General features: G+C 43.0%; 1 protein-coding gene across 4 annotated transcripts in view; it reads right to left on the reverse strand.

The window, feature by feature from the left end:
• sorcs1 (sortilin-related VPS10 domain containing receptor 1) overlaps positions 1–12,500 on the reverse strand; it is a 346,560-nt gene that overhangs the window by 71,079 nt on the left and 262,981 nt on the right. For 2 of the 4 annotated variants that reach the window (XR_015476923.1, XM_087237653.1), the window contains exons 1-2: positions 6,171–6,455; positions 4,572–4,661 (exon numbers count right to left, since the gene is read on the reverse strand). Coding sequence is in view for 2 of the 4 variants with exons in the window: in XM_087237653.1 (XP_087093779.1) it covers positions 4,572–4,601 (30 nt within the window). In the remaining 2 variants the exon portion in view is untranslated. Of the gene's footprint in view, positions 1–4,571; positions 4,662–6,170; positions 6,456–12,500 lie in introns of those variants that run through there. The other 2 variants (XR_015476922.1, XM_087237652.1) reach the window with 1 other exon arrangement.

Here is a 12,500-nt window from a genome sequence, read left to right on the forward strand (position 1 = left end):
CCCTCTGCCCTCACTGGCTGAGGTGCCGCTCTCAAGGGGGCACTTGATCTTCAGTTTGCGATCACGTTGAGCACCTTCGCCTGTAAGGCTCTGTGCTCTGTGCACGGGCCTGACACAGATACACACACAGACAGACACACACACACACAAGGCGCGCAATGACAGGGCAGCCGGAGCGACTCCCTTCAGATTCAACACGCATGATCGCGTTCATCAAATTTGCTTAAACTAAGCGTTCTAAAGTATGACTGTATTCAACAAGGATTCTGATACAACAGTGCGAAGCATACGCTTTCATTGCGTTTAAGGAGGAAACACGTCAAACTTAATGAAACATTGAAGGGCTCAGGCAGAAAGGCAGATGAATGTGCCGTCTTTCACAGCTCGCAACTTCATCTGACACTTTCTAAGTATTTGTACATATATGAATATGATTAAGATAATACTCTTATTAATAGTCGACCATGCAAGCAGCAATTTTTGCTTACCTTAAAGGACCACCGAGTCGCAAAATGCAGAGGTTTTCTTTACATTTGCCATGCGGTATCAAATTCCATTAAAACAGAAGTGAAAAGTTAAAAATGACACACCTGAAATTACATGAAACTCTGGAGAGCCTGGTGATGCGACAGTAATTGTTATATACTGAAACTTGCTTTCAAAAACTGCTTTCTTGGTCTTATTCATATTTGTTTGCATGATAAACACACGTCGACCACAATAGGAAGTAAAAAAACCTGCAACTGCGTTAACTGCGTAATTAATTTTTTACATGTTAATTATTTAAAATTAAACGCATGCGTTAACGCACTAATTTTGACAGCACTAATATATATATATATATATATATATATATATATATATATAAATATATGAGCAATATCACACGAGTAGCAGTGCGTATATGCAGCCATATCGCACTGCTACGAGTGTGATATTGCATTTATACAACAGTTTGACGGCATAATTGTGTATATAAAAACAAAATCAAACATGGAGAGTCTTAAAAACCTTTTTGTATGAGGAACTACTTTCTTCCGGATTCAAATCATAAGCTGACAGTTAAACAGTTCAGCGTGCATCTTTTAAACTTTAGATCTGTAGTGTCTGCTTTTTGCTGGCTGTATGTGGGCGGAGTAATACATAAAGGGTAAAAAGGCTGTAGGAGTTCTGATATTGCAGAATATCGCACGGCTATCAGCCAATAAGATTTGAGAACCAGACAGAACTATTGTATAAATATATAAATATATATATATATATACACACACACACACACACACACACACACACTCACACACATTCATTATATCTGATAAAAATTGTATCAAACCCAAACTTCTAAATCACAACAGCCTCATTTTTTATGATGTTGCTGTACAGTAATTTTATATTTATCTACCTGTCTGTCTGCACCCTATCTGCACTTATATCACAAATGCTCCATCAACAAACTTCAACAGGAGATGAGTCATTTTCCACCTAGGTTCATAAGTGAGTCATTCAAGTGATCCAACGCTCTCATCAAAAAGAAAAAAAAAAGTAGGCCGAACTCCCAAAAAACTTAAGTCCCTTTTAATATTCAAAACATCCAAACGCATTTACCTCTCTCATTTACATATACCAGAGGAGGACGACTTTAACCTTTAATGTGATTTCTGCCTGTAATCAAGTGAGATTGAATATGAATGTTGTTGTCGGGATGGCAGGGGACAGCTGGAGAGCAGTGGCGGTCTCACCCCACTGAGCCGAATCCCATTAATAATCAGTATCAGAGCCCGGTCTCACCTGCCTTGTTTTGCTCACAGCTCCGGCGTTCGGCAAATATTCTTATTAGCCCCAAATTGAGCCTGTCAGTCGGCGAAAAAACCACACGCTGGCAGTTTGCGAATTTCATCTACCCCAGACCGCGAGAGAGTTGCCGGGTGTGTGCTGTAAGGAGCGCCGAGAGCTTGATTGAATAAAACATGTTTAATTGTCATGCGAGCGCGGCGGATTTTTAAGCTCTGAATAATAACACAGCATCCTGAGAGGCGAGGGAGCGCGGTAGCATCTGCGTCCCTGAAATTCACTCCCTCAGAAGTAAAGGCCTGCCAGATGCCAGCGAAAGCAGAGAAAAAAAAAGCTGATTTTCTTTTTTTCTGTTTTTGGTAAAGATAGCTTTAAAGATTAACACTGAGGAACGAGATGATCTGTCTTTGCTACAGTACATCCTATTTTATTAGTTATTTTGCAAGGTACTAGTGGTCTGCTTAAACTTTGAAGCCGTTTGAAGGATTAAAGGGATAGTTCACCCAAAATAAAAATGTACTTAGTATTTACTCACGTAGTATTTAGGTACAAAAAGCAAATACTGATAGAATTCTTACTTTTGTGTGAACTATCCCTTTAACTAGATTTATTAGGATATAGGAAAGTTTTAGGTTCATTCATTCATTCATTCATTCATTCATTCATTCATTCATTCATTCATTCTTCATTTATGTATGTATGTATTTATTTATTTATTCATTGATTAATTAATTAAATAATTAATTAATTCATACATACATTCATTTTTTATTTATTCATTTATTTATTTATTTATTTATTTATTTATTTATTTAAAATCATCAGATCATTTGTCATCATGACAGTACAGTACATACTATTTTATTCGTTATTTTGCAAGGTACTATAGTAAATGGAAGTTTGTTGGTTACAGGCTTTCAGCATTCTTCAAAGTATCTTCTTTTTGGCTGCAACAGAAAAAAAGAAACTCAAAAAGAGTGAGTGAATAGTAAGGAAATTTTAATTTTTCATACTTTTCATTTTTTCCCTTAATCCTTCAGTACATACTATTTTATATGTTATTTTGCAAAATACTATAGTAGATCTCTTAAAATTTGAAGTCGTTTGAAGGATTAAAGGGATAGTTCACCCAAAAAAAAGAGAAAATTTCCTTAGTATTTGCTCACTCTCTATGAGTTTCTTTTTTCTGTTGAAAGCAAAAACGAAGATACTTTGAAAAATGCTGAAAGCCTGTAACCTTTGAACATCCATAGTATGGAAAACAAATACGATGGATGTCAATGGATAAAGGTTTCTAGCATTCTTCAAATCATCTTCTTTTGTGTTCAATAAAAAGAAACTCATTTCAAGGCTTGAAACTGGTAAAAAGCAAATACTGATCGAAGTTTTATTTTTGTGTGAACTATTGCTCTAACTAGATTAATTAGGATAAGTAACCAAGTTTTAGGTTTATTTATTCATTTATTTTTCAAATGTCAGTCAAAGGAGAAAAACAAAACTGATTTATTTTTATTTTTATTTTTTTGTATAGCTAGCTTTAAAAGACTAACATTGAGGGACAGGATGACCTGTCTTTGCCATCATGAAAGTTTTGCAAGATAATTTTATTCTTCTTAAAATACAGTTTAAAGGTTTAAAGCAGGGGTGTCAAACTCAATTCCTGGAGGGCCGAAGCCCTGCACAGTTTCGTTCCCACCCAGCTCCAACACACTTACCTGTAGGTTTCAAACAAGCCTGAAGGACTCAATTAGTTTGATCAGGTGTGTTTAATTAGAGTTGGAACTAAACTGTGCAGAGCTGTGGCCCTTTTGGAACTGAGTTTGACACCTGTGGTTTAGAGGGATTTTTCACCAAAAACAGCATTTATATTTAAAATAAAGATGTCATTTAGAGCATACAATAACAATCGGTATAAAAAGAGTAAAAAAAATAAAACACTCCACATGACCAAATAAAGTATATAATAATAATAATAATAATAATAATAATAATAATAATAATAATAATAATAATAATAATAATAATAATAAATAAATAAATAAATTCAAAAAGAAGATATTTCGAAGAATGTTGAGAGCCTATTCCCATTAAACTTTAATAGCAGGAAAAACAAACACTATGGAAGTAAATGGTTACAAGATTCCAGCGTTCTTCAAAATATCTTCTTTTGTGTTCAGCAAAAAGAAACTCATAAAGGCTTGAAACATGTAAACAGGAAATACTGATAGAATTTACATTTTAATGTGAACTATCCCGATAACTTGGTTAATTAGGATAAGTAGGAAAGTTTTTAGTATTTTTAAAGGGGGTTAATAATATTGAATTTAAGATCACTTTAAAAAAGTGAAAACTCAGTATCAGAAAACTTTTTTTCTATCCAAACTAAAATAAATAAGAAAACAATGCCATAAATACTGCACAATAGGCTTGCTTATTTGAAATATCATTAGTTAAACATAATAAATCCAGTAAATCCATAAAAACTAAGAATTTTTAAGTGTTTTTGCTTAAATAATGTACTGTACATGCCAAAACTATTACCAACCCTAAACCTTTAAATCATAATATGCCTAGTATTTATAACATTGCTTCAGCTGTTTTACACTAATATTATATATATGCCAGAGAATCACATTTTTATTTTTTTATTATTATTTTTTTTTGTAAAGCTTCAAAGACTAACATCGAAGCACACGATGGTCTGGGTCTGAAATAGCAAAGTCTGTTTACTCTGTCAGACTCTGACTTCGTGTCGAGCGAGTGCGAATGAGCTGGCCTACCTTTGGAAGGGTGTATTTGGGAAGCTTCATGGGTGTAAACACGTCTCGTCTGGATGACACGTAATAGATTGGCCGACCACCGGTTGACACCTTGGGTAATGGAGGGATCACAAACAGACAGCACAAAGACACTTTAGAGAGAAGCAACACTTAAAGCGGCACCAGGAGATTGGTCACATATAAGAGCTGCAGATATGTTCTTCCCAATTCAGTCATTATGCGTCATGTTATCATTATTGGATCGCAAGTTGTAACTTTGCACTGACTGAATTAAGAGCATCCACTTCTATCTTTGCTTTAATTTGCTTCAATATGGCACCATATAAAGCCTGTTTACATCTTGTGGTAAGATGAAAAAGGTTTTTTTTTTTGAAATAGGCTTATTTAAAACTCTTCAGAGTTAAGCAGTTGAGTTGTACCATCTTTGAATTCATTCAGCCAATTTACTGGTCTGGCAGGATAACTTTTAGCTTAGCTTAGCTTAGCATAGATCTTTGAATCAGATTAGACCATTAGCATCTCAAACACACACACAAAAAAGAAAAAAATAATTTTGATGTTTTTTTATTTAAAGTTTGACTGCGTAATATTGTGTCTGCTGCAGCTTCAGCAGGAAAATTTCCTTGATTATTATGCCGGGATGAGAGTATAGTTCCTATATATATAGTATTTTGTAACTACAAAAGTTTTAATCTATAAACAGGAAAATAATCTAAACTTTTTTCCTTTTCCTTTTTAGCAAGATGCAAATGGTCTAATCCAATTTAATTATCTATGCTAAGCTAAGCTAAGCCAAACAGGTTTTGTTTTCCAAAAGAAGCAGTTCTAAACAGCCTGAAGGAAGTCATCAATAATTCCTGTCTTCTTTCCGGGTCCAAGCCACTATACATTTAAATTGAGAAAATATATGTTTATTACCGCTTTTTAGTAATGTCACACATTAAAGGTGCAGTAGGTGATCTAAATTTTACGCCCCTCCCCTGCCGCCCAAAGCCACGCCTCCTTAAGTCGTGAACGTGCACTGAATATAACACTAGATCATGTCATTCACCAGTTAGAAAACTCAACAGAGACACGCACTTTAGCAAGCATAGTTGTGGACAGGCCAGCGGATGCAGGAATTATAGTTCCCCAAAACTGTCACAAGCTGTCACTGTTCAAAAATGAACGAATGTGTGAATAAAAATCAAACTTCACCTCGTAACGCTGGTTAGGCGGAAGAGCACATTTAATTATGTTTTGTTATTAAACTAAATTAAAATCAGATCAGAAGAAAGGAGTGCTTAAAACAGAAATATCCTTTCATCTTTTTACATTGCTCACGTTTACAACAAGTGACAAGTGATTTGTGAAACGCTGACCCTCGTACGTCGCTTATTTTCAGCTTCTTTTTCACTTGAACAACTAAACGAATGTTCTGGTCTGTTTAGCTGACTATATTATTAATGCTGTAAAATACACTTCATTAACTTGAACATAGCCAATCTTTTGCCGGATGTTTTCAAAGGCTGAAGAACACTTCCATTCATATAAACCCATTCATAAACAACAACACAGCCTACATCAGATTTGCGTGGCTAAAATAGTTATAAAACATACCTGTCTAAAAGAAATACTTCAGTCGTGGAGTCATCCTTCAGATCGTGCATAATGTCATTTCCCTCCAAGCGTGCAAAAGTAGTTCCGAGATTAATTCAGCGTTTAGAAAAGTTTTGATTCTGCATTTTTTGGTAGAAGCCCTTTCAGAAACAATCTTTCTTTTCACGCATACAAGGCCACGTTGGTCTTTCAGAAAGAAGTTCAGGTTGATGCAGAGTTTGCCAGATGATTTCTCTCTGTCAGTGGCAGACCCGTGCTTTACGTGTGCGCGCGAGTGACGTATCTGTTTGCGTAAAGAGGCAGCGCACAAAATCAAATTTAAATTTGTTGACAGACAGTTTGAGATACCTGTCGTAATTGAGTTATTTGTCGGTCCGACAATATTTAATTGGATGAACTTTTTTGTTTTATGCCTTATCCAGAATATTAAAATACATATAGATTAATTACTTTTGGAATGTGAAGAGACTTTAACCAGCAAAACAAAAACTGTTTCGGAAGACAATCACCTACTGCAGCTTTAAAGTCAATTTTATAGAAAATCACGATGTACTTGCTACATTACAGACACAATTTCTAAAAAAACAAAAAAAAAAAAAAAAAGACTTCCTGGCCATCAGATATTAGGTATAGATGTATATATTGCGATTATGATTTTTAAAAGAATTTAATCGCTTTGTAAACATTAATTATCACCATTTGTTGACTCTTCCCATACAGTTTGATATAGCGCTTGGACCCGAAAGCCGCTTCGCATGATGTCACACTTAACAAGCAGATACATGTTTGTAAAATATTTGCATAATGCCGGTCATTGGCTGGCAGTGGACAACATTTATTAAACTCTCAAATGCTGCAGTTGTAACTAAGGCTTGGAAGAGTTCATAGTGTGCTTCATGCTGAGAAGAGGCGTTTTCTGTAGAGCCATTAAAGGGAAATTCACTTTTGAGGAAAGAGACTCAGAGCATGATGATTACTGGACACAAAAGTATAAATCAGGATTTACTGTCATATTTACTGTCATATTACTGTGTTTAAATGTTCTGATCCAAAAGTCAGATATGGCAATGGGGGTTTGTTGCTATAAGCGGCTGATTAATCACAACGGACCGGGCCTTGATCTGACCAATCAGCACAGAGTAGACAGTCACAGAAGGGCTGGGTTCAGAGAGAACAGATCCTTGAACAAACTGTTTCAGTCTCGAATGAATATTATTAGAAAATTTACATTTTTTTACCTTGCATGGATGTAAAACTATGCAGGAGGCCATTGAAACTAAATTAGAATGATTTAAAGTGATGATACACTCTAAAAAATAAAGATATGTAAGCTGTCGCTGTGGTGGTGCCTTTTTAAAAGGTACACATTTGTACTCAAGTGTCCATTTCAGTACCTCAAAAGGATATATAAGTACCTAAAATTTTAACAGGAACATTTTTGTACTTTTTAGGTACTAATATGTACCCTTGAGGTATTAATTTGGACCTTTGAGGTACAAATGTGTACCTTTTGAAAAGGTACCACCCCAGTAATAGCTCACGTACCTTTATTTCTAAGAGTTTATATTGCAATTTTAATACAGACATATACAGGGTTGCTCTGTCAATCGCAAAAGTTTGCAGATTGCAGAAAATATCCATCCCATTAAAACTTTTAGAGAAGTTTGCATAACTGACGTTCATTTAATTAAGGCAAAACATGTTCAAGAATCTGTGAATAATTGAAGAGAATTAGAATTGCAGAATTAGAATTAATGTATATAAACATTATATTACAGCAATTGTTCAGTGTACTAATGTTGCATAAAATTAGAGAACGTTCGAGGTTACTAAAGTAACCCTTCGTTCCCCGAGGAGGGGAACGGAAGCACTATAAGTGGATTTGATTTGTAAAATCCACGCATTGGGGAGGTTCGGTTCAGAAGCTACTCGTCTGAAAGAGTATTGAACGGGCCAATTAAGAATGAATTGGCAGCGCAAGCCTGCGCAGGTGAGCGGCATAAGCAATCAACTGAGTATATAAGCTCACCTGGCGCCAGCAGACGCTATCCTTTTTAAGCTGAAGAGACTTTCAACAGCTAAGGGACAGTCATTATGGCGACGGAGTATAGTGCTTCCGTTCCCCTCCTCGGGGAACGAAGGGTTACTTTAGTAACCTCGAACGTTCCCCTTCGGGGGGAACTTCAGCACTATAAGTGGATTTGATTTGTAAAATCCACGCATTGGGAGCCCATTGAAAGCGCCATAATGACTGCACCTTACCAACACCCCCGATGAGGAGATAGTCAAGCAAGCGTGACGCACCCGCATCATGGGGGGCGCGGTCCTCCAACGTGTCCCTGGCCCTAATTTATCCTACTTCAACAGAAGTTTTACGGATTTAGATATATTTTTTGGGAAGTCGTGAGCATCTAGATAATTCTAGGAAATACGACAGTACGTTGGGAAGCGTGCAATCCCGATAGGGAGGACGCTGCGGAGGCCATCCGTTACCCGAGGGGGGATAGATGGCAGAATTTACATATGGACTAGCCCTAAAAAGGGGGAGTACGCATAGCAAAAGAGTGGTTAGCGGAGAGGGAAGACACGGGTCCGCCCAGGGGGGGGACTTAACCGTGGCGGAATAAGCATATGGGATCGCCTAGTGGGGATCACGCATAGCAGGCACCTTTACCCAAAACGCGGGCTGACCAGCGGGCAGACCTACAACGTAGTGGGCCAGCAAGTGACTCCTCCGCTGAGTCAGTGCTGGGGGCCACGGAGGAATCTGCAGGGCTCACCTGACGGGGAACTTTACTGACAGATAAAAAGGCGCACGTATCTCCGTGTTAGGGAAAATGGCGCAGCAAGCGTGTTTCAACACCCTATCGAATTGTTTCCTCAATCACCAAGGGTTACCTAATACCCTTGAGGAAACCGGCTCCACTCGCAGATTGTAAAACCTTGCAAATGTGTTGGGTGTCACCCAGCCCGCAGCTCTACAGAAGTCTGTTAGAGGGGCGCCGCGTGCGCGCGCTCGAGAGGATGCGAAACTCCGAGTGGAGTGCGCACGCGCTCTCGGGGGACGCGGCTCATCTCGGCTCTGATAGTGAAAGAAAGGCATCCACAATCTAGTGGGAACTTATTTCGGTACGGCACTTCCCTGCTGCCGACCGTTATAACAGACGAAGAGCTGCTCAGATGATCTAAACTCTGAGTGCGGTCCGGATAATACGCAAAACGCGAACTGGACAATAAAGAAGGGCTGGGTCTGCCTCCTCCGAGGGCAGCGCTTGCAGGCTCACTACCTCGTATTAAAACGGAGTGGTAGAAACCTTGGGCACATATCGCGGGCGGGGTCTCAGGACGTGAGAGAAGCCAGCCCAATTACAGGCACGAGTCACTGACCGAAAAATGCCTCCGGGTCCCCGACCCTCTAATCGATATCAACGCGACCAGCAGAGCTGTCTTCAGGGACAGAAAGATACTGAGTCGAGGATCGAAGGGATCTGACGCGGCTTGTGTAGCGAGGGCGAGATCCTAAGAGGGCATGAGAGGGGGCGGGATGGATTAATTCGCTTAGCGCCCCTGAGGAACCGGATGATGAGGTTATGCGTTCCCACGGTGCTGCCAGCCACCGCGTTATGAGAGCGGAGATGGCAGCCACGTAACCTTGAGTGTGGAGGGCGACAGCCTGCTCTCCAGCTTCTCTCGGCGTAAAGAAAGCACAACGCTGATCTGGCAAATTACGGGGGTCTTCTCAGCGAGAGACACACCATTCAGTGAATAGACTCCACGTCAGGGCATAGGCGCGCTCGGGGAGGGGGCTCTAGCCCGAGTGACGGTATTAGCCACCGCAATCGGAGGTTACCTAAGTCTTCCTCGCGTCTAAAATCTCTTCAAAGATCGGCGAGGGTGCCAGGTGGTGCCCTGTCCCTGAGAGAGTAGGTGCTCTCTCGAAGGGACTGCCAGGGGAGGGCTATCGCGAGGGAGAGCTCTGACATCCAGGTCCGGTTGAGCCAGAGGGGCGCAACCAGCAACCTGTTCCTCGTCCTCTTCCTGACCTTGCACAGTAACTGCGCGAGCAGGCTCACTGGGGGAAACGCGTATTTGCGCGTGCACCGAGGCCAGCTGTAAGCCAGTGCATCCGTGCCGAGAGCACTCGGTCAGGGAAAGAACAACTAGCAATGAGCGATCTCGGGGGAAGCAACAGATCGATCTGGGCTTCCCCGAATCGCGCCCATATCAGCTGAACAGACTCGGGGTGGAGTCTCCATTCTCCAGGACGCAAGGCTGCCGTGAGAGCGCATCGGCTGCACGGTTGAGCTTGCCTTAATATGAATGGTGTGCAGCGATTTCAGCCGCGGATGACTCCAGAGGAGCAGACGGCGGGCGAGCTGAGACATGCGGCGAGAGCGCATACCCCCTATACGGCTGATATACGCCACCGCCGCCGTACTGTCCGTCCTGACCAGCACGTGTTGCCGCTCCAGCACCGGAAAAAAACGGTGGAGAGCGAGGAACACTGCCAACAGCTCCAGGCGATATGCCAATGCAACTGGGTACCTTTCCACAGGTCCGCAGCCGCATGCCCGCAACGCACAGCCCCCCAGCCCGTGTTGGAAGTGTCTGCTGAAACGACAACAAGACTGGACGCCTGTTCTAGAGACACCCAGGTCTGTAGGAACGAGGGGTCGCTCCAAGGGCTGAGGGCGCGGCGACACAGCGCAGTAACAGAGACTCGGTGTGCGCGCGCGTGCCATGCGCGTCTGGGGACTCGATCGTGAAGCCAGTGCTGAAGTGGTCTCATATAGAATAATCCGAGCGGCATGAAGCGGCTGCGGATGCCATATGCCCCAGGAGCCTCTGAAATAGTTTCAGTGGGACCACTATTTTACTGTCGAGCTCTCTCAGACAGTACAGCATCAGCTGAGCGCGCTCTCCGGAGAGGCGCGCTGCCATGGTGACCGAGTCCAGCTCCAGCCCGAGAGAAGAGATCCTCTGCACGGGGGCGAGTTTGCTCTTTTCTCGGTTGACCTGAAACCCCCACAGGTGGAAGTGCCAGAGCACTTTGTCTCTGTGCATAATCAACTGCTCTGAGAGAGGGCAAAAATCAGCCAGTCGTAAAGAAATTGAGTATGCAGATGCCCGCGAGCCGAAGGGGCGCTGAGGCACCCTCCGCGGGCTTGGTGAGGACCCGCGGAGACAGAGAGAGCCCGAAGGGGAGGGCTTTGTATTGCCAAGCTCGACCTTCAAACGCAAACCGCAGAAACTGTCGGTGGCGAGGAAGAGTGGAGACATGGAAATACGCGTCCATCAGGTCTAATGCTGCAGACCAACCCAGAGGACGAACGCACCGGAGGATGCGCTTCTGCGTGAGCATTCTGAACGGCAGCTTGTGCAGGCAGCGGTTCAAAACGCGCAGATCTAGGATTGGCCGTGACCCACCGCTCTTTTGGGCACGATGAAGCGTGGGCTGTAAAACCCGCTCTCCATCTCGGCTGGAGGGAGCGGCTCGATTGCATCCTTCGCCAGGAGGACAGCAATCTCCTCTCGCAAGACAGGGGCGGACAGGGGGCTGACCCTGGTGAATACACACCCGTGACTTGGGGGGCCGTTTCGCGAACTGAATCGCATAGCCGAGTCTGATTGTGCGTATGAGCCACCGCGAAGAGCTGGCCCGCGCTAACCAGGCAGGCAGAGCTCTCGCTAATGGACTCATCGCTACAATCGCTGACGTACCAGCAGTGGGGCAGCGCGGAGTGGGTGTGCTGATCCGGGAAGCTCGCGGGTCCCACGGAAAAGCTGGAGGTGAGATATTTGCTCTCACTCCAAACCCGAGCTCCGGAGGGGAGGCTCGAGGGGTGGGAGAAAGGAGACCGTCCTCCCAGCGCTCGTGAGCCACTGGCGAAACGCACCGAATCTGCAAGCTAGAAAGCATAGCGTCCCAGACTGGCAGATTTCGGGCTGTCACATCTGGGGAAGTGAAAAGTGCCCTTTCATAATGTTTTCATGGCAGTAAAAAGTGCCGTTGGAAATGGGGCCCCGCCCTCCAGCGGGGAAAGAGCAAGTTCCCTCTTCTCCAGATGGCCTGTCCCAGGGGCGCTTCGCGGTCCGTTGCCGGACTTAGCGGCGTTCTGGGCAGGGGGGCTGCCTGCTTCCGAGGTGCCCGACGCGCTCGCTTCGCCTGAGGCGTGTGCGGGGGCGGAGCAGCTCTCGTAGGCGGGCGCCTTCGGCGAGGAGCAGGTATGAATGGCACGGCGGGCGGAGCGGGCTACGGACCGCCGATAAGACATCACCCACCAACTGCTCTCTCACCGCCTTGAATTCCTGGGTGAATTCACAGACAGT

The sequence above is a fragment of the Danio rerio genome, chromosome 1 (assembly GCF_052040795.2).
Source record: "Danio rerio strain M-AB ecotype USA chromosome 1, GRCz13ab, whole genome shotgun sequence".
NCBI classification, from domain to species: Eukaryota; Metazoa; Chordata; class Actinopteri; order Cypriniformes; family Danionidae; genus Danio; species Danio rerio.